Source organism: Canis lupus, chromosome 26 (genome assembly GCF_011100685.1).
Source record: "Canis lupus familiaris isolate Mischka breed German Shepherd chromosome 26, alternate assembly UU_Cfam_GSD_1.0, whole genome shotgun sequence".
NCBI classification, from domain to species: Eukaryota; Metazoa; Chordata; class Mammalia; order Carnivora; family Canidae; genus Canis; species Canis lupus.
This window is the reverse complement of record NC_049247.1, coordinates 14,008,484-14,030,800: the sequence shown is the minus strand read 5'-3', so window position 1 is coordinate 14,030,800 and position 22,317 is coordinate 14,008,484. Positions and strand designations below refer to the sequence as shown.

General features: G+C 49.9%; 1 protein-coding gene across 1 annotated transcript in view; it reads left to right on the top strand.

Annotated features, from left to right (window-relative positions):
- Positions 1-3,398: 3,398 nt before the first annotated feature.
- TESC (tescalcin) overlaps positions 3,399-22,317 on the top strand; it is a 47,401-nt gene continuing 28,482 nt past the window's right edge. The window contains exon 1 of the mRNA XM_038575227.1: positions 3,399-3,510. Within this exon, the coding sequence (XP_038431155.1) occupies positions 3,453-3,510 (58 nt within the window). The 5' untranslated portion in view covers positions 3,399-3,452. The remainder of the gene's footprint in view (positions 3,511-22,317) is intronic.

Sequence of the window (22,317 nt, the reverse complement as noted above, 5' to 3'; positions counted from 1 at the left end):
AGCTGGGCTTCCTCTGCTTTATCTACACACCATCAGACAGTCCTTACCTGTCAGGCACTGTTTTAAGCACTTTACAAATATCACATTTAATCCTCACAGGAAGACGCCAGTTTTATAGCCGTTTTACAGATGGGGAAACTGAGGCCCAGGGAGATGAAGTCACTTGCCCACCTATGGTTTGGGAGGCTTGCCTAAAAGGAGTGCCGGAGAGCTGCAGGAAGACCATCCTTGAAGTCTCTGGGTGCCACTGCCCTTTGCGGACTCAGGTACAAGCCATTCTCATCTCGGCCACCAGTTTTAATCAGCTCCTCTGAGAGAAGAGAGGCAGTTGCCTGGTGACTAAAGTGTTTTCCAGCCGTCAGAAGGTCACGCTGTGTGATGGGAACCTAAAGATCCCCCCCGCAGGGTGCCCCTGTTGTAGGGCTCCAGACAGCAGAAGCCATCAGCCCAGCCAGAACCCACGCCAAGCTCCAGACCTCCTTCCTGCTCTGACGCCCGACAGAGCCATTGCTAGGATTGAATTAAAGCCATGACGTCCTGGAACAGGCAGCAGCAGGCATTGTGTGGGGAGAGCCCTTGCTGCGTACGTGCAGCAAGGCCAGAGCAGGGGGGCAAAGTCCAGGGCCCCCGAACCTCATGGATACAGCCGTCCACCCAGCATGTACCTTTGGCCTGTCCATTTGGGTCCACAGTTGGGGCTAGTAATGGTCTCCCTGAAGCTCTCAGTTTAGGGATAATAGTCTTTTTAGGAACCATTCTGGCTTGAACATTCCAGGTCTTTCTGGGCCTAAGTCAGCCCTTCTCTGACCCCTCTGCATTGTCACTTCTGGTGTTTCTGTCTGCCCATTTCTCCTTAGGAGCAAAAGTATGTCTCCTGATTATTCCTGGTTGGGGCTCTAGGCCCCAGCCAGGTCCCTGCATACAGCAGGATCTCAATAAATGTGCAGTGAATGAATGAAGTAATGAACCCACGGATTGTGTCTTGTCCTCTCCACCTTCTGCTGCCACACAGGGCTCCTGATGATTTCTCCAAAACTTGCCGTCAGGAATAAATTCCCCTTGGTCATTACACCCCAGTCTCCCCTTCTTCCAGCTCCCTGCTGGCTGGGGAAGGTGGCTTGTTTGACAGCAGACCCAGGAAGGTGGAGGGAAGCCCTGAGTAGGCCTCTCAGAGGAGGTGATATTTACCCAGAGATCTGAAAAGGAAGCCCCCAGCCATAGGAAGAGGGAGGGGAGTTCCAGGCACAAGGGACAGGTGCCAGTGCTCATCTAGGAGCTGACAGTGGGCTTGAGATAAAGTTGTCAGGGTAGACAGGTCACAGAGTGAGGGCAGGGTCCCTTCACCCCACACACTGGGGGCCTCTTTGTGATCCCCGAGGGGCAGAGCAGAGTCCTGTGCGGCTCCCCCACCGCACTCCACTGCCCCAGAGCATGGTCCCAGGGCTTTCATCCCCACCCACCTGCACTGTTTCTAGCTCTGGGAGCAGCTATGCCAAGGGGGAGGAGGTGCCATCCTGAAAATGCTGTTCATTATCCCTTCAGCAGAAAGCCCCATCATTTAATCCTTGGATAATTGAATATAATAAAATTCCAGGAACTGGTATTTTACATGAGAATAAAATTGTGTCCAGCAGTGGTGGGTAATTCCCAAGGCACCAGAACCTCCTTCGTGACCCTGAGGCCAATCTGGGTTTCTAGATTCCTTCTGCCTTGAAATGCAAGGTTTGGGTCCAGTTAACTCAGACCAGCTGATGCCCCACAGCCAGCACTTCCCCAGCTTGGCTACATCAGCACTGCCCAAGAGTGCTTTTGAAATGCAGATTTCAGGGACACCTGGGGGGCTCAGTGGTTGAGCGGCTGCCTTTGGCTCAGGTGATGATTCCAGGGTCCCAGATGGAGTCCCACATCAGGCTCCCCGCAGGGAGCCTTCTTCTCCCTCTGCCTAAGTCTCTTCTCATGTCTCTCATGAATAAATAAATAAAATCTTTAAAAAAAAAAAAAAAAAGCAGACTCCAGGTGGCTCCAGCTCTTTGAAGGAATGGGCAGCTGGACTTTTAACCAGGATGGGTGTTCATTCTACAACTCTGGGGGGCGTCAGGATTCCCCTGGAGGGCTGCGACCCTCAGTTTGGGCCTGTAGTCTATAGGTATGGGCAACCGGTTCTCAGCACCCTTTCCCCAGTGCTCTGTGAAACTAATGTAGGTGGGCCCACCCAGGTCTTTGTGAGCACCAAGTGGCCCATGCCCCCACCCTGGCAATGTCACGGAGCCTGGCACCCAGGACGTACACTGAATACATGCTGAACGTTGATAGCTTCATCACCAGGCACCGTGGAGCACGGTAGTCTGGCCTTGAGAACCAGAGAATGTTGACTTTGAATTTCTGCCCTGGCTGTGTGACCTTTCTGAGAATCAGTTCCTCCCTTGTAAAATGGACGTGATTCCACAGCAACTGCTTTGTGCCATGTCCTGTGGCAGGCCCTTCTGATGGACATCTCACTAACTATCACTGTCCCCTTGCTGAGTAGAAGGAAACACGGTCACACAGGTGGCAGGACTGGCCCTGGTCATCCAGCCTGACCACAGAATCCAATTCCTTAAGCCAATTCAAGGCAAAACTCGCAGGCGTGTTGGAGGCCACCTGTATTACATTCCCCGGATAGGATAGTTTGAGACCCAGCCTCCTGGGTCCTGCCTGAGCCAGAATGGGGGTGTTGGGTGGGAGTCGGGGCGGGGTGGGGCAGGGCCAGGAAGCTGCCTGCTCCTCAAGTTTGAAAGCTCCCCCACCCCAAGCTCCTGGGCTGTGCCACTGGGATGGGCCGCTCTGGCACGTGGTGTGTCCGCTTCATCAAGGTGCTGGGGAGGGGCCTGGGGCTTTCCGGGAATAAGACCAGCAAAGCACCTTGTGCGCATTCAAGGTGGATTACTATGATTACATTACTTTTATTGCTGTTCACCAGAGAGCTAATTAATGTTGGCTGTGTTTCTTCACCGTCCCGGGTGAGTTCCCCTTCTGAGATCTGGGAAGCTGTGTGATGGAACCGGGGTGCAGGTGGACGTGGAACCTCTCCGGGATTTGATTGCGCCCACCTACGCCCCAGCTGTGCGGACACCTGCCTCCTTCCAGAGCCGGGAGGGGGGGCGCGGGCGAGCAGGGCGGCCGCCCTGGGGGCGGGGGCGCCCCGGCGGTGGGCCCCGAGGTCCGGCCCCCGCGCAGCGCTGCCGGCCGCGGGGCAGGGCGCTCCCGGATCCCCGCAGTGCGCGAAGCCGGCGCGCGCTAGGACCGCGGGGCGCCGCCCTTGGCCGCTATAAGAGGCCGCGCTCGCGCCCCACGCGGAACCCGCGGCTCCGCCGTCCCCGCGTCCCGACCCGCGTCCCGACCCGCGCCCGCCCGACGCGGCCCCCGCTGCGCAGCCGCCGCCAGCCCGGGGCCCCGCCGCCGCCGCGGGCACCATGGGCGCGGCCCACTCCGCGTCCGAGGAGGTTCGGGAGCTCGTGGGCAAGACCGGCTGTGAGTACCGCGCGGGCCCCCGCCCCCGCCCCGGCCCCGGCCGCCCCCGGCCCCCGCCGCCCCCCGCCGCCCCCCGCCGCGCCGTGTCACCTTGGCCCGCAGCCGGCCCCGTCCGCGCCTCAGTCTCCCTCTCCCGCAAATGGGTCCCCGCCGGCCGCTTGGCGGGCTGCGGCGATGCTGAGTAAGTGTCGGGGAGCCGGCGGGGCTGGGGGCTGCGGCCCCGAGGGACCCCCCCCCCCCCGGCAGGCGGCCGGCGTCCGCGGTGGGGGCGCCCCGCTCCGGGCTGGAGTCGCCGCGGCTCTGCGGCCGGAAAGTTTCGAAGTCGGCGGGACCCGGGCGGCCGCCGGTGCTGGGGTGAGCCGGTCCGCGCAGCCGGTGGCCGGAGCCCCGCGACCTTGGCCGCCCCGCGCCCCGCGCCCCGCGCCCTGCACCCCGCGCCCCGCCGGGCTGGCCGCGCCGACCGCGGGGGTGCGGGGCAGGGGGGCCGCGGACTCCACCCTGGGCCCGCGCCGTGGGGTGCGGTGAGGAGGCGGGGCCGGCCCGGGGCGATCCGGCGGCGGGAGGGGAGTCCCGCGCGCGCACGCGGCGTCCGGCGGTGTGACCTTGGGCTAGTCACTGCATCTCTCCGTTTCCGCCTCCAGAATGGACGTCCTGCTGGTGGGAGCTCGGAGCTCCGTGCGCCGGCGGTGCGAGCTGCGGAAGGTGCTCCCGGGAAGGAGCCGGCCTCCGCCACCTGCTTGGACTTCAGCGCAGCCCACCGGGCCGTGACTGACCACCTGGGGGGGTGGGGGGGTGGGGGGACCGGGACCCAGCCGCGCGTGACCCCTGCTGACCCCAACTCTAAACACCTCTGTCCGGTGAAAATGACAGAAAGCCCCCCAGTACCTGGGGTGGGGGGGTGGGTTGGTTCCTTGGCTGTACAGACGCACACATCACATGGGGCTGCGTTACATCTTCTCGTGGACAGGCACAGAACTATCCGTGACTGGAGGAAAAAGTGTGTAGTATACACAATGTGTAGGGCATATAACATGCAACACTTTTTAAAAATACTAAGAGCTTATACTTGTGATCTGTTTGCATCAAGAACTCAAACGATCCGCAAGGAAGTAAGAATAGCAAATACTTGCAGATTTGGTGGAAGGGACCGAGAGGGGGTGAGCTCTTCACAGTAAATTTTTTATATTTTCATTTTGAATCCAGTGTAAATAGTCTACTTCAGAAAGTTTTAAGTGCACTTCAACCCCACGGCTAACGTGAGAGAGGTGGGATTCCCCTCTTTCTTTCCTGGGTTTCCCCCCGCCCCGGTTTTGTCACCAAGTGACCTCTTGGTGCCTTGTATTTGGACTGGTGGAAGTTGGGGTTCCTTGTAGCTGGGACATCTGCCAGCATGGTGGCAGCCCCCACGCAGGCACTTGGGGGGAATTCCATCTGGTGGGGAGTGTGACAGGTGATGGGACCGCAGAGCATGCTGGAAGTCATGTCTATTTCCTGGGTCCAGTCTTGTGTGGGCAAGACAGAGCGGAGTGCTCCCCCTGTAGCCTTCCTGCAAGTGGCTGATGCAGCTTCCCTTCTAGTTGCCTGGGATTCCACTTTCATACTCCAAAGGGTGAAGGGAGATGAGGGAGGGGCGCATCAGGAAAGAGGTTGTGAGGTCAGTCTAGAAGGGAGAAGGAATGCCATCAGTTCTTTGAACTTTAGGTGGAAAGATCCCCCTAGTCCTCGGAAAGGGGCTGGCACAGTCTAGGCATTTTAACTCGTTCAGCAAGAATTCATTGATCAAGAGGACTTGGGGACTTAGAGGTGACCCAGAGAGGCTCATGTTCCTGAGGGGGAGACACACAGTGGCATGAGAGTCAGGGGAAGGGTAGGGAAACGTTTCCTTAGGGGAGACCAGGAGGGCTTCTCTGAGGAGGCCAAAATGGAGCAGAAACTCAAATAAAAAGGAACCGTTTACACAAAGATCAGCAAGAAAGTACAGTTTGGGACAGAGGGAATGGCACATGGAAAGGTCCTATGGCAGGAAGACATTGAAGACAAATGATAATTGTAGGAGATGAGGATGCAGCCATAGTCAGGGGGAAGCCGGATTTAAAGGATCTTGCTAGGTATGTGGCTTTGGGCAGGTGTTTAGTAGTATTGGCTACGTTTTTAAACCCATTTGTTTGTCCCCATCACTCCAAACCACGGCTAAGAGTTCAGGCTTGATCCCACTTCTTCCCAGCTACATGACACTCTGAGTGTCAGCGTCCCCATCTGGATCCTCGGGTGGTTCCGTGGATTCAGTGAGATGATGTATATGTGAAGTGCTTAGCTTGGCGTGAGAGTGTCCACTCCCAGGGCCCTGCTCCTACAAGAATCCTTGGGAAGTATTCAGCCCAAGGCCTAGTCAGCCAGGGAACAGGCTGTGCCCACAAGGTTGCTGAGCGGCCCCTGCCTCTTCCAGGACCAGGATGGTCCCTAAATTGAAGAGTCAGTCTGGTCCCTTTCTGAGGACTCCCTCTGGAAATGATGAGCAGGATGAACACAGGATGGTGACGATGGACATCATTCTTTGAGCACCAGGCTCCGTGCTGAATGCTTTGCCTGCACTCTGGTGGAATCTTCATGATAATCCTCCGTGGAAGATGGCAATATGGCCATTGTACAGATAGGGAAACTGAGGCTCAGAGAGGTAAAGCAACTTGGTTGCAGCCCCACAGATAATAAGTAGAGGAGTAGGGGATCAGAGGATCCCCAAGTCCGTCCCCTGCCAACACCGTGCTTTCTCTGTGTTGGGTTGCCTCTCAGATTTCTAGGAACGCAGAAGAGCTAGAAACAGTCTGCTCGTCTATTTTTCTCACTTCTGGGCCTTTGTACAAGCCATTCCCTCTGCCTGGAGCACTCTTCACTTTACTGTGCATAATTTGGTGTTTACGTAAGGGGATACTTCTGTAAGCACCGGCCAGGTTAAGATCACAAACATTTTCTCTTAACCCTGTCTCCTTATGAAGCCCACGCTCTTCGTCATGCAGGGCTCTGCTTGGCTGTTGCTGCCTTCCAGAAGCCACCCTGGTTACTCCCCATCCAACCTTTTGAGGGTTAATGTGCATCTTTGAGACTCCCAAAGCCCCTGCATTCCCTCCCGTTTATAGCACACACCACACCACTTTAGAACTGTCAGCTTTGTCACCTGCCACCCCCTCGAAACTTGGAGCTTCCCGAGAGCTGGGAGGTGTCTTGTTCACCTTTATATGTGTGCATCCTACTCAGAACAGAAGAGGTTCACATTGAAGAGTGGAGACCCCAGGGACTATATAACCCGATGAGTATTGCCTGGGGACATGTGTCCAAGAGAACTGTGAATGCCACCCCACCAGCTGGCGTTGGCCATGCCAGCCCTCCTGGCACCATGAGATGCATCCTGTGGGCTTCAGCGCTGAGCCAGCCCCACCAAAAATAGGCCTGAGCACCAGCTTGCCCACGCAGGGCATCTTTCGAGCTGCACACCCACCTCCCCTTGCCTGTGAGTCTCATTGATTTTTTTTTTTTTTTCTTAATGTTTTAAGTCTTCCCAAACATCTTTTCTGAGCCAAGAAAGCTGACTACCTAGATTGTTAAAATTCCCATTAAGCAGCTGGGCTGGCGGGCTGGCCTTTCTGATGCTCCTTCCACAGCAGGAGTGGAGTCGAGCCCGGCATGTGTCCCGAGGTGTGAAGTGGGCCCCCGCCAGGAAGAAAGGCCCCCTTGGGACTCCCTCTCCAGTCTCCTCCCTGTCACCACCTTGAGCTGGCCTGGACTTGGCCATTTCCTGCCTCCCCCATCCATGCCTGCTCCTGGGGCTGGAAAGGAAATAATAAGTGGAGGATTCTGGGAAAGGTGGAGGGTCTATTTTTTTCCTTCAGGCTTCAGAACAGCTCCACAGGCATATCTATATAGATGCCAAGAAGCTGCCAGAAGGAAGAAGCAAAAAAACAATGTCCCAGATCTGGAGTTCAGACCTCTTAATGGTGACAGCCAGTGTTTACCAGGCGCCTGTCATCTGCCAAACGCAGAGCTGAGCTGAGCAGTTTATCCATAGCTGCTCGTGCAAGGCCCCCAGGAACACCACGGGTTCCCATTTCTCAGATGAGGATGTGGAAGCTCCGGAGAGCATGCCACTTTGCCCGAGGTCACAGGCTGCTGAGAAGTAAGAGCTGGGATTCTGCTTCTGGTGTGATCCCCAGATTCCCTCACTGGGGAGGGAACCAGAGGCCTGTGTGGCCCATGCCGGCTGGTGGGGGTGGCCCCACGTTTTCCACTGGACTTCTGCCTATAAAATCCTCAGGTGGCCCCAGACCACAGCCTCAGCCTACTCGCCATGTGCCGTATTCCGTCTGGGTACTGGTGTGGACCAGATACCTCCCCAGCCCTCCTGGAGCTCTGGGGCTCAGAGGGGGGGTTGGTGGTGCAGGTGCTCAATTGTGTCTGTGTGGCTCTGGGGAGCGAATCCCCAGGGCTCATCAGGTTCTCAAAACAGTGAAGATGTATTCCATTGTGTGTAAATCTTACTTTAACAAAAAAAAATCATACTTTAACAAGAAAATGATTAAAAACAAGTTTTTAAGGAAAAAATGAAAAACTGCATCTCCTGGGCAGGGAGGAACAAACATGCCTGGGAGGCCTGGGGAGGGTCAGTGCCCCCAGGTTGAGCTCTCAGGGTAGGCTGGAGAGAAATGATCTGCGGGGTGGGCACAGTGGCCCCAGACCTTTGGGATATCCAGATTACCCCCCTGCCCCCACTCACCTCCCTGGGTGCTCAAAGTGTGGAAACGTGCAGGCTGCTTTGGGAAGTTTTTTTTTTTTTTTTTTTTTTTTTTTTTTTAAGATTTTATTTATTTATTCATGAGAGAGAGACAGAGAGACAAGGCAGAGGGAGAAGCAGGCTCCATGCAGGGAGCCTGACATGGGACTCGATCCCAGGACTCCAGGATCATGCCCTGGGCTAAAGGCAGGTGCTAAACCGCTGAGCCACCCAGGGATCCCCCTTTGGGAAGCTTTTATAAGGGCCTAATGGCAAGTGAACTTCATTGCTGGGCACCCAGAAGCTTCCCTGCTCTGGCCCATGCTGATATTGTCCTCTGACCAGGCCGGGTCATCTCACCATCATAGTGTACTGCTGCCAATTTACAGATGAGGCCCAGATGTGTGAAGGGGCTGCTCGAGGACACTGGGATGCTGAGTGTGGAGACCAAATTCAAAACTGCCTCTCCTATGTGACGTAAACCCCACACAAGGTAGACTGAGACAAAGGGCCTAGATATTTGGGAGAGGCAAAACTGTGTTACCCCACGACCTCATTAATAGGGCCCCCACACTTGTTTACTGAGTTGGAAGAGGGAGAATTGGACCTCGAAGCAGATAGGCTTGGTATCGTGTTCTGGAAAGTTCTAGAATTGTGGGCTGCCCCCAGGGAGCCAAGCCCAGTGGTGGCCGTGAGAGGGAAGTTAGGGGTTCCAGGAGGAAGAGCAGGAAAGTGCAGCCTTCTCTGCTTCCCGGGGTCTTCCTGGGTGGCTCATGTGTGTTTTGGAGGAAGAATTCGTGCTTTCTCTGCGTGAAAGTCCTTGGTAGTCCGCTCCAAGACTTCCCAGCTCCGCGAATGAGTAGTAATCAGATCCCTTACGCGTCTTTCTCATCCTACCCCCACCCCGGCAGGATATTTTTTTGTGAGTTAATGGTCCCCAGAACGCAGCACAGAATGTAATCAATGTTCAGACGCACCGTAGGCCCCAGTCATACAGACAGAAAACCTCGAGTGTCGATAAGATGCTTTTCCTCCCGCGGAGCATTTCAAGTGTTTGCTATCTGAAGCCAAGGGAGCAAGGTGGTTTTGGCTCAGAAGCGTCCACCGCTTTGGGAACATAAGGCAGGGCCCCCTGGTGCCCGTGCTGGTGGCAGCAGGCAAGGTGATTGGGGCAGGGAGGGGGAGGCGGTGCCCGGGCCTGCAAGCCATCCTGTCTCTGTTCCAACTTTATTATTAATTCATAAAGCCGGAAGGTCGAATGGGTGATTTCCACTGGTCCTTAAATACAAGGACAAAAAGGGCCTTTGTTGTCCTAGTGGTGTGACCTTTGTGGATGGGCAGGCTGTCAGAGGTGGGTCTTCTGCTCTCAGCACGGCTCCCTAGGAGGTGAGCAGGTCTGTTCAGGTCTCGGGGATCCGGTGCCTCTGGGCGGGGTGGGCAGGTGGCCAGCAGGAGGCCTCACTACCCGCGTGGCCGAGTCATGGACCACGCGTGATGGAGAGAGAAGGTGGCTAGGCTGGATGACCTCGCTGTGCGCTGAGGCTAGCAGGGATTCCCTTTCTCCTGAGCGCTCCCTCCAGGGTCCCCGGGGTCAACCCGGAGTGAGCACCCAGCACTCAGCAGGCCTTACCCACCTGGTGTTCCCAGGGGCTCTCTTCTCTGGTCCTCACTTGCATTCCCCCAGGACCGAGGCCGGGTCCCATATGGGCACACACTGCCCGCCCCCCTGCCCCCCCAGCCCTGCTGCATGGCCTCTACCAGCAGATAATGAAGGCCTGAATTGTGGCACTGCCTTTTACTGTCCGGGCAGTAACTTTGCGCCCCTCCGTTTTCTCATCTGTCAAGTGGGAATGTGTCACAGCCCTATTGTGAAGAGTAAAGCTCTTGACACATCATAAGTGTTCAATTGTTGTTAGCAAGTACTAATACTTTCGATTAGAAACCTTACAGAAGCTGGCTTTCTCCCTTTTAAGGGCATTCTGTAACTTCACTAATTCTTTCCTTTTTTTTTTTTTTTTTTTTTAAGATTTTATTTATTTATTCAGGGGAGAGAGAGAGAGATGCAGAGACATAGGCAGAGGGAGAGGCAGTCTCCATGCAGGGAGCCTGATGTGGGATTCGATCCCGGGTCTCCAGGATCATGCCCTGGGCTGAAGGCAGGAGCTAAACCACCCAGTCACCCAGGGATCCCGTTTTGTTTTGTTTTTTTGACACGCTACCACCTTTGACATGCCTGACATTAATCTTTATCTTTCCCTTGTGCTGATGATCAGGGACCTTAACATGCTTTAATTTGTGACACTCTCATATTTTTTCTACATTTTTTAAAACCTATGCATTGGGGGATCCCTGGGTGGCGCAGCGGTTTAGCGCCTGCCTTTGGCCCAGGGCGTGATCCTGGAGACCCGGGATTGAATCCCACGTCGGGCTCCCAGTGCATGGAGCCTGCTTCTCCCTCTGCCTGTGTCTCTGCCTCTCTCTCTCTCTCTCTCTGTGTGTGTGACTATCATAAATAAATAAAAATTAAAAAAAAACCTATGCATTGGTTTTATTACTGTTTTATGCAGACCCTATTAAATCTTGTAAAAGGTTTTCTGTATAGATTTCAGTTTCTTACATGATACACCTTTCCATAGATTTTTCAGTGAATCTCCACGAGTTGTCAGCTTTGTCTGAAAATGTCTAGATTTTGCCAACATACTCAGTCGATCATTTGGCTGAGTATAAAATCCTGCATATCTTCTCTCAGCACTTTGATTTTGGTCTCTTGCTGCTGTTGAGAAGTCAGCTTTTTTGTCTGATTGATATTTGTTTGGTAGAGCTCTGCTTTTGTATCTCTTTTAGATTTCTGGGAATTTTTTTTTTTTTTTTTTTTTTTTTTTTTTTTTTTTACTGCACTGTGTCTAGGTATGGATTTGTTTTATTTATCCTGCCTGGGAATTATTAATGCTGTTTCATTCTAAAGAAGGCTACATCTTATATTATAAATGTATTCTCCACCCCACCCCCACCATCTTTATTTTTTACAGTAATTCCTATTAGAAATAGATGGGGCCATGTCATTCGGTCCTGAATGCCTCTTTACTACCTCTGTTTCATATTTTCTATTGTTTTATTGTTCTTTGTGATCTTCGGAGTCATTTCCATAGGTCTGTCTTCCAATTCACTAATTCTTTATTTAGCTATTATAATCTTGCTGCCCTTTAGGTTTTTAAATTTCAATGACTTTTATTTTTTAAAGATTTATTTATTTTAGAAAGAGCAAGTGAGTGTGGGGAGGGACAGAAGGAGAGGCAGAGAGAGAGATAGAGAGAGAGAGAGAGTCTTATGCAGACTCCACACTGAGTGCAGAGCCTGACATGGTGTTCGATATCCTGACCTGAACCAAAACCAAGAGTTGGAGACTTAACCAACTGTACCACCCAGGCGCCCTCACCCCCCTGGTAACTTTGAAAAAACACTTTATAAGTTCTATGTGGTTTTTGGATTCACTGCTTTTGTCATATACTATTCTTTCATTATTTGTAATAATTTAACCCTTACTGTATAGTCTCTTCTGTTTCACTCTCTTGGAGTGCCATTCCTTTTTAAAATTAAAAAAAAAATACTTCAAAAAATTAAAAAAAAAATTTAAAATTCTACCCCCAACATGAAGCTCAAACTCATGACCCCGAGATCAGGAGTCAAATGCTCTACTGACTCAGCCAGCCAAGTGCCCTCCAATTTTTTTATTTAAACAAAGTTTATTTAAATATAGTTGACCTACACTGTTAGTTTCAGATATGCAACATAGTGATTTGCCAATTTGGTATATTACTCAATGCTCATCAGGATAAGTGTTGTCACCATTTTTCACCATCCAGGGTTACTACAGTATTGTCTCTATTCCCCATGCTGTACCTTTCATCTCTGTGACTTTTCTGTAACTGGAGGTTTGTCCCTCTTAGTCTCCTTCACTCATTTCAGCCATCCCTCCTCACACACCTCGCTAGTAACCACCAGTTCTTGGTATTTAAGAGTCTATTTGTTTTCTCATTTGTTTTACAGATACCATGTATAAGTGAAATCATATGCTATTTGTCTGATTACTTTCTCTGGCTTATTTCACTTAGCATAATACCCTCTAGGGTATTGTCACAAATGGCAAGATTTCATTCTTTTTATTGGCTGAGTAATATTCCTGTGTGTGTGTGTGTGTATCTGTGTGTGTGCACATCTTTATCTTTTCATCTATGAGTGGACACTGATATGGTTGCTACCATATCTTGGCCAAGGTATATAATACTACAATGAACATAGAGGTGTGTGTATCTTCAAATTAGTGTTTTCATTTTCTCTGGGTAAAGTAACCAGTAGTGGAATTACTAGATCATGTGGTATCCCTCTTTAAAAATTTTTTTGAGGAACATCTACTGTTTTCCTTGGCTGCACCAGTTTACATTCTCACCAGCAGTACACCAGGGTTCCCTTTTCTCCAAGTCCTCGCCAACACTTGTTATTTGCCTTTTTGATATTAGCGATTCTGACTGGTGTGAAGTGATATTGTGGTTTTGATTTGGACTTCCCTGATGATCAGTGATGTTGACCTTCTTTTTGTGTGTCTGTCAGCCATCTGTTTTCTTTGGGGGAAAAAATGTCTATTCAGGTACTCTGCCCATTTTTTAATAGGCTTATTTGGAGTTTTTTGGTGGTGTAGGAATGATATATTTTGGATATTAACCCCTTATTGGATATATCTTTTGCAAATACCTTCTCCCATTCAGTAGGTTGACTTTTTGTTCTGTTGATGGTTTCTTTTGCTGTGCGGAAACTTTTTTATTTTTGTGTAGTCCCATTTGTTTATTTTTGCTTTTCTTTCTTTGGCCTGAGAAGACATCCATAAATATGTTACTAAGCTTGATGTTCAAGATATGACTGCCTACCTTTTCTTTTAAGAGTTTTATGATTCCAGGTCTCACATTTAGGTCTTTATTTCAAGCTTATTTTTATGTATGGTGTAAGAAAGTGGTCCCGTTTTCTCTTTTTGCATGTAGCTGAGTGTTCCCAACACTTATTAAAAAGACTGTTCCCCATTTTGTATTCTTGCCTCTTTTGTCATAGATAAATTGACCATGAACATGGATTTATTTCTGGGCTCTCTATCCTGTTGCATTGACCTATGTGGTTTTGTGCCAGTATTATACTGTTTTGATTATTATAGCTTTGTAATATATTTTGACATTTGAGACTCTGATACCTCCAGCTTTGTTCATCTTACTCAAGATTGCTTTGACTATTCAGGGTCTTCTGTGGCTCCATACAAATTTTAGGCTGATTTGTTCTGGTTCTGTGAAAAATGCTATTTCCATTTTTATAGGCAGTGCATTGGATCTGTAGGTTGTTTTGGGTAGTATGAACATTTTAACAATAGTTTTCCAATCCATGAGTATGGTATATCTTTCCATTGGCGTCATCTTCAGTTTCTTTCATCAATGTCTTATAGTTTTCAGAGTACAGGTCTTTCAGCTTGGTTAAATTTATTCTTTTTGGTGCAATTGTAAATGGGATTGTTTTATTAATTTCTTTATCTGCTGCTTCATTATTAGTATATAGAAAGGCAACAGATTTCTGAATATATTGTGTTCTATAACTTTACTGAATTAAATTATTCTAATAGCTTTTTGGTGGACTATTTAGGGTTTTCTATATATAGTGTCATGTCATCTGCAAATAGTGATAACTTTATTTCTTCCTTACCAATTTGAATGCCTTTTATTTCTAGTCTGATTGCTGCAGCTAGGACTTCCAGTACTACATTGAATAAAAACGATGAGAGAGGACAACCTTGTGGTGTTCTGATATTAGAGGAAAAATTCTTCAGCATTGAATATGTTGTTAGCTATAGGTTTTTCATATATAGACTTTATTATATTCAGGTATATTCCCTCTAAATCTACTTTGTTGAGTGTTTTAATCATGAATGGATATTGTATGTTGTTAGATGCTTTTTCTGCATCTATCTATATGATCATATGGTTTTTATCTTTTCTCTTGTTAGTGTGATGTATCACTTTGATTACTTCACGAATATTGAAACAGCCTTGCATCCCTGGAATAAATCCAGTCAATCATGATGGTGTTAACAAATTCAAAACAAAGCAGGTGTCATTCCTTTTGTTAATTGTGTCTGCTAATACATCCATTATGGTAGTTCATTTGCTAGTATGGTTTGAGTTTTGATTATGAGCTCACGTTTGACAAAGCTATCTCCTCTGGTTTTCACATCTTTCTGGAACTATCTTCAACTCCAGATTTATGCCGAGGCCAAACCAAGTGGAGAAAGGCTTACCTAAAGTACCTCTCCCATGAGAGTCCCTGGGTTATAGAAGTACCTCACACAGTACTTTGCAGTTATTATGCTAAGTCCCTTAGAGCTGTCACTGGTCTAGAAGCACTTTTTACATTAATTAATCAATTTGGCTTTTCTGTACCATGGACGTTTGGGTTTTTCACCTGTGCATGGCATAGGCCTGCTGTTTTGATTCATCATAGAGGCTTACCCCTTTCTTCTATGCCCAGCCACCTCCTTAGCAGAGTCCAGTTCCTTGTTGATTCTTGAGACAGTAGGGAATATTTTTTCTAGCCTATCTTATATGGGGAAGCAGCCTTTTCCGCTTCAGCTTTTTTTTTTTTTTTTCCAAGTAGGCTCCATACCCAGTATGAAGCCCAACACGGGCCTTGAACTCACAACTGTGAGGTGGAGAGTAAGACACACAACTGACTAAGCCACCCAGGCGCCCCTCTGCTTCAGCTTTTGATAGGAGTCTCACTTCTAGCTTACATAGAACCAAGGCCACATCTGTCACTCAGCAGGCTGGAAGCTTCCCATCCTTAGCTGTTAGAGCCTTTGCTAAGTCTGGGTCACCTCAGCAGTGTCTGGCACTCCCAGGTCTGCAGCTCATATCAGCAAATGACTTAATCTCTCTGAGACTCGGGTTTATCTGTAAAGGGAATGTGATGAGCACCCTCCGAGGCAGGCCCTGAGATGTGGACAAAATAAGATGATGTGTGCCAAGCCTTGGGCTTAGCTCCTGCCTCTGAGGAAATGCATCCACGTGGCCGGTGGTACTGCTGCTATAAGGCAAATGGCAAAGAACAGAGCAGGGCTGTGGGAAGGGGAGCATAGATGAGCAAAGCACAGACTGTGTGATTTTGAGGGTGCTGCCTACCCACTCTGACAGTGTTCCAAGTTGTCTCATTGCTCATGAGAGGAGGATGTTTTCTAAAGTCAAGTCACTTTGTTCTGCCTCAGCTTCTGCTCCAGCCCTGAGAACTGGAGGATTCATTGCATGTGGAAAAAACCTGTAGAGATCCTCATGAGCCCCTTGCTACCTGACCTTTTAAAAAAGTATTTATTTATTCACGAGAGAGACATAGGCAGAGGGAGAAGCTCCCACAGGGAGCTTGATGAGGGACTCGATCCCAGGACCCTGGGATCACACCCTGAGCCAAAGGCAGATGCTCAACCACTGAACCACCCAGGCATCCCCATACTTGACCTTAAAATAAGCACCATCCTCATAGTGGCAGGGCCTGGGTGGCTTCTACCAGGAATTTCCTGGCTCTTGCACCTACAAGTGGGGCTAAAGTGTACATGTAAAGGGTTGGAAGGTGCTGGATAAAAAGCATCGCTTAACCTTCTTGTTGCTACTTCTGCTTTGGAGACTAGAACTGCCTTGGATAGTTTCCTTCTCAAGGCCAAGTGTACCCAAGTGTATCTTTGGTTTATTTAAAAATCCCAGCAGCGAGGCGTGGTCTGTGAGGTGTACACACAGCACGTGGCGCAGGTGCAGGAGGGAAGAAGGGCGTCTGCACCACGGAGCATCTTCAGTGATGGGCCAAGGGTGGCGCCTGAGGGCGGGTCCCTTCCAGGCCACGGAAGCCAGCCCTCGGTGCTCCCTCCGTGCTTCCCATCCCCCCCCCCCCCCCCCCCCCCCCCCCCCCCGCCCCCAGGCCCAGGATTAGTCACTGCTTTGGCTGTAGCTCCGGGCAGCATGCAAGTTGCCTCTTCCCTCCAAAGCCCTGAGCCAGAGCTGGTGGAAGAGAGATGAGTGGGTAGGTACCACAAGCTTATTACTTTAGGGTCATCGTGGCAGCTCTTGTGGCAACCCTGGTGCCTCAGCTTCTCTTGCCCAGTGCAAAATGTACGTGATTTTTAAAAATTATTTAATTAGAGAAAAATTCACATGGCCTATAATTGACCATCTTCACCATTTTCTCCCCCCCCCCTTTTTTTTAAAGATTTTTTTTTTTTAATTCACTTCAGAGAACACAGCAAAGGGAGTGGCAGGTAGAGGGAGAGGGAGAAGCAGACTCCCCACTGAGCAGGGAGCCCAACACGGGGCTGGATCCCAGGACCCTGAGATCATGACCTGAGCTGAAGGCAGCTGCTTAACTGGCTGAGCCACGCAGGCGCCCCATCTTCACCATTTTCGAGCGTACAGTTCGTTGGCATGAAGTGCATCCACAGTGTTGTGCAGCCCTCACTGGGATCGAGTTCCAGGACATCAACACCCCAGAAAGCAACATCATGCCCGTCAGCCACTCCTGAACGCCCCCCGCCCCCGCCAGCTGCTGGCAACCGCAAACCGACTTTCCGTCCCTCTGGATGGACTCACGTGGTGTAAATGGCAGCACACAGCAGTGGCCTTGCACGTCTGGCTTCTTCCACGTGGCATCACGTTTTCAGGGCCATCCATGTTGTAGCAGGTGTCCATGCGGCCTCCCTGCCTGTGGCAGAGTAACCTTCTGTTGTGTAGAGCTGCCCTATGTTGTTTATCTGCCCACCGGTTGGTGGCCACTTGGGTGTTCCTACCTTTTGGCCATTGTGCATTGTGTGTATTCGATTTTGATTGTTTCCCAGGGTGGGAACAGCCTCACGAGGGTGGTGCTATTATTATCTCCGTGATATGGAGGAGGCGGTGGCGGCAGCAGCCTCACCGAGACAGTTAAGTAGGACGTGAAGCTGGGGACTGAGCCAGCAGCTCTTGGCAGCGAGCGTGTGCCCACCTTTCTGTCTGACCCGGCTCCCCGCTGCGTGCCGCGACTTTGGCCGACCGTGCTTGGCTGGGGTCCTGGCCAGCCTGTCAGGACATGGCAAGCAGGAGGGCTTTGGGGGCCCCGGGAGCCGCTGACGTGAGACCTTCCCAGGGATGCCGCTTGGTGTCCTGGGGCAGGGTGGCTCCTGGGGAGCCCCTGGAGAGAGCAGGAGCAGACTTTCAGCAGCCCTTGCTCCTTGCAACTGCATTGGAGCACAACCCCTCCCGCCCGGACTGCCCCCCCCCCCCCCCCAGCCTCTCAGTCAGTTCCTGCATCCTGGTCCCTTGCACCTACCACTTTGTTCTGTCACCAGGCACATGGGATCTTGCTGTCCTTTGCCTTAGCATCCCACACAAACTCAACTCCAGGTGAAGGCTAAATGCTTTAGCTCAATGCCTGTGACCGCCGCCCCCTGCCCCCTGGCTCCCCTGTCCTTCGTCTGCCTTCCTCCTTGGTGAAGAACCCGAGGCTTCCTGAGCTCTTCCACTCTGCCCCTGCCAGCCCTGCCCGCCCCGGCCTCGCCCTCAGCCTGCAGGATCCCGTAGGGCACTGCCTCCCCTCCCGCCCCATCCCTGTGGACTAGAAGCCCCACTCCAACTCTAGTGCCCCTTGGCAAGCTGACGCCACGTTTATTATCCTGGATCCCAGCGGGGCGATGCTTGTTTCCAGTAGATGAGGGCTCTGCCTTTTGGGTCGCCCCCCCCTCAGCCCCCAGCATCTAGCAGGTGCCAAGCAAAGTGGAGGTGCTCAGTAAACGTCTGTTAATGAGTGATGAGGCCTCTGTCAGAGGGTCGAGTGTGGGGGAGTCTGTCCCCTGAGAGCCAGCATGGATTCAGGAGGGGGCAGGTGATATGTTTTGCATCCTTTGCCACCAGACTTGGGCCCCTAGAAATAAAGACTCTAGTAGTCCTGACTACCCCATAATGGATGTGGTGAAGTCTGATGTTGCATTTCTTCTCGAGTCAGATGAAGGAGGCCGGGCCTCGTGGGGGGATTTCATGCCCCTTTCTCTGCTCTCCTGTCTCCTGCCTTCTCCTTGGGGATTGTCTCTGACCTCCTGGTGTGTGTGACCCTCCTCCTGCCTGGTGACCCCTTAGCACAGCGAGACTATAAGATGGCCCCACCGCCGACCCATGAGACCAGGACCAGGCAGAGACCCCATGACATCACTCCTCATCCTTCCTATCCCAAATCCTGGTAACCCCTTCATCTATTTTCTGTGGCGAGATTTGCCTATTCTGGACATTTCCTACACATGGAATCCTACAATGCCGTGACCCTCACCTGGCTCATTTCTTTTTTTTTTTTTTTTTTAATTTTTATTTATTTATGATAGTCACAGAGAGAGAGAGAGAGAGAGAGAGAGAGAGAGGCAGAGACATAGGCAGAGGGAGAAGCAGGCTCCATGCACTGGGAGCCCGATGTGGGATTCGATCCCGGGTCTCCAGGATCGTGCCCTGGGCCAAAGGCAAGCGCTAAACCGCTGCGCCACCCAGGGATCCCACCTGGCTCATTTCTTTAGCATTATGTGTTCGAGGCTCATCCACCTTGGAGCATGCATCTGTGCCTCATTCTGTTTATGACCGAATCCTATTCCACTGGATGGACAGACCACATTTGGTTTATCCGTTCATCTGTTGGACATTTGGGTTCCCTTTTGGCCCTTGTGAATAGTACTGCTGTGAACATTTGTGTACAGGTTTTTGTGTGGATATATGTTTTCATTTCTCTTGGGTAGGTAACCGAGAGTAGGATTTCTGGGCTGTATGGTGAATCTAGGCTGCATTTATTGAGAAACCACACAACTGTGTCCCCCAGTGGCTATACCCTATTACACTCCCATCAGCAGTGTACAAGGGTTCTGGTTTCTCCACATCGCCGCCAGCACTTCTTAATGTTCTATTTTTCATTTTGGCCATCAAAGTTAAAATTTAAGACTATACAAGTGATCCCTGTTAATTATAGAAAATTTAAGGGACAGATAACCAAAAATAAGAGACAAAGAGGAGAATATCCTATCATTCCACCACCTGGATGCAGTGTACTATTTTGTTTTGTAGCTTTCCCTACTTTCTCCTGTACATGGCATTATGAGCTGTGTATATATATATGAGATCTTGTGGCCTGTTGATTTTCCCCTGTAGTGATATCCCATGAATTTTTTAAAATATTTATTTATTCATGAGACACAGAGAGAGAGGCAGAGACACAGGCAGAGGGAGAAGCAGGCTCCATGCAGGGAGCCCAATGTGGGACTCGATCCCAGGACTCCAGGATCATGCCCTGGACTGAAGGCAGGCACTCAAACACTGAGCCACCCCGGCGTCCCAGTTTTTCTATGCTCCAAATATTTTGTTTTATACATATATATTTTTAAAGTAAACCCAGTGTGGAGCCTAATGCTGGGCTCAAACTCACGACCCTGAGATCAACACCTGAGCTGAGATCGGGAGTCAGATCCTTAACCAACCAAGCCACCCAGGTGCCCCTCTCAATATTTAAAAAAAATACTTTTTAAGGCTGTGTAGTCTTGTCTTTGAGAAGCACCAGGATTTATTTCAACCAGTTTCCTGTGGCTCATTGTTTCCCCAGGTGTTTACTGTTTTTAAAACAGGCAATGATGATTACTCTGGTCTGTTTATCTCTGTACACTTGTCTGAGTTTCTCAGCATTTGGTCCTAGGGGATCAAGTTGCTGGTTGTAAGCACATATACCAGCTCTGTCCAGTACAAATATAATGCTAGGTATAATGGAATTTTTTTAGAAGCTATAAATGTAATATAATTCTACATTTTCTAGTGGCCATATTAGAAAAAAGAAACAGATGAAGTTAATTTTACTTAACCTGTTATGTCTAAAATATTTAAGTGTATGACTAATATCAAAATTATTGAGACAGTTTACATTCTTTTTTATTCTAAGTCTTTGGAAGCTCCTGTGTATTTTACATCTCCCTGGACTCACCACCTTGCAAGAGCTTAGCAGCCACATGTGGCTGGTGACTTGCAGATATATACTTTCTTGTTTAAGGCTTTTGAAACAAAGTGACAGGTCACCCCTCTACACACACACACACACACACACACACACACACACACACACAGATTGGGCCAGTTAAACTCCCACTGGCCCCAGAAGGGTATGAAATCAACCCTCAGGTTGAAATCTAAAACCAAAGATAACGAGGTCAACGTGCCGTGTACCCAAGTGGCTCTGTCTCTTGTCTCCATGGCAACTGTGACCTCCTAGGGACCCAGAGAAAGTGCTGAGCAAGGAACAGGGAAACTAGAAGAGCTTTCATCCTGGGAATCCCCGAGGGGACCCTTGCACAGGTGTAGCAGGTGCCCACAGGACAGATCCTCTGGGGGACCCCTGGACCTGAGGATGCATGAGGTCTTTGAAAGTCAGTTCATGAGGCCTCAGACGTTCTTCCTCCAGTTACTGAAGCTGAGGAGCTGTACCTAAGTTGAGCCCCGAGCTCTTGGCTCCAGGGATTTGGATACTAAAGACCAGGGACCAGAGGTGGGAGGTTTCTTTCCTAATCCCTCAGCTTTCAATCAGGCACGACAGGAAGGGTGGTGTTCTCATGTGTGCGTACATGCACTTTGGATGCAATTAGCTGGAAACTTCATTAGAGAAACGTAGTTGGTGATGACTTCTGGTTAATACACCTCCTCTTATCTGTGTGATCTCGGGCAAGTCTCAGTGTTCCATCTCTATAATGGGGATAAAACCCATAGTGACCCAGTAGGATTGATGAAAAGGTTATGTGAGCCAAGGCTTACAGGAGTACGGCTGAGCACAGTGCCCTGGACACAGTAAATGCTCAATTAAGTCGCCTGTTGTAGTTCTCATGATTATGAAGTGCAATTCATTTTTTAAGTGGCTCTATAGAGCTTTAACTCACATACCATACATTTCACCCATTTAAAGTGTACTCAGTAGTTTTTAATATAATCACAGAGTTGTGTAACCATCACCACAATCTAACTTTGGAACATTTTCATCCCCTGCCTCCCCAAAAGGAGCTCAGTACCTATTAGCATGACTCCTCATTCTTCCCCAGCCTCAGGCAAGCACTAGTCTGCTTTGGATTTGCCTATCTGAGCATCTTCTATAAATGGAATCATGTGATGTGTGGCCTTTGTGACTGGCCTCTTTAGACTCACTTTTAAGGTAACTCATCTGTAATAGAAGTTGTTTAGGAGCGCATGTTTGGCTATAATTTCTGATAGTTATTTTCCATCAGATCAGTATATTCATTTTTTAAATCTGCAGTTGAGAGATGCCTGGGTGGTTCGGTTTGTTAAGCAGCTGCCTTCGGCTCAGGTCATGATGGGGTCCTGGGATGAAGCCCCACGTTGGGCTCCCTGCTGAGGGAGCTTCTTTCTCTCCCTCTGCCTGCTGCTTCCCTTGTTCATGCGCTCTTGCTTTCTCTCTCTCTCTGTCAAATGGATAAATCTTTAAAAAATAATATTAATAATATTAAAAATAATATTAATATTAAAAATTATATTAATCTGTGGTTGAGATCTGGGAGCTGCCTTTGAGGCAGCGTGGGGCGTAAGTAAACAAATGAACAAACAAAACTGCACACGTTCTGCCAGACAAATTTTTTTTTTAAGATTTTATTTATTTATTCATGAGAGACGGGGGTAGGGGAGTGGGGCAGGGCAGAGACACAAGCAGAGGGAGAAGCAGCTCCATCCAGGGAGCCTGATGTGGGACTCGATCCTGGGACTCCAGGATCATGCCCTGAGCAAAAGGAAGGTGCTAAACTGCTGAGCCACCCAAGGATCCCCTCTGCCAGACAAATTGAACCTAAATCCTGGGTCTGCCTTTCAAGTTCAGTGACTTTCAGCAAGTTAACCTATCCCTTCAGATCTTCAGTTTGTTCTTCTGTAAAATGGGAGAGTCTCTCCATTCTAGGATCTCGAAAAGGATTAAATAGGAACATGGGCACGCAG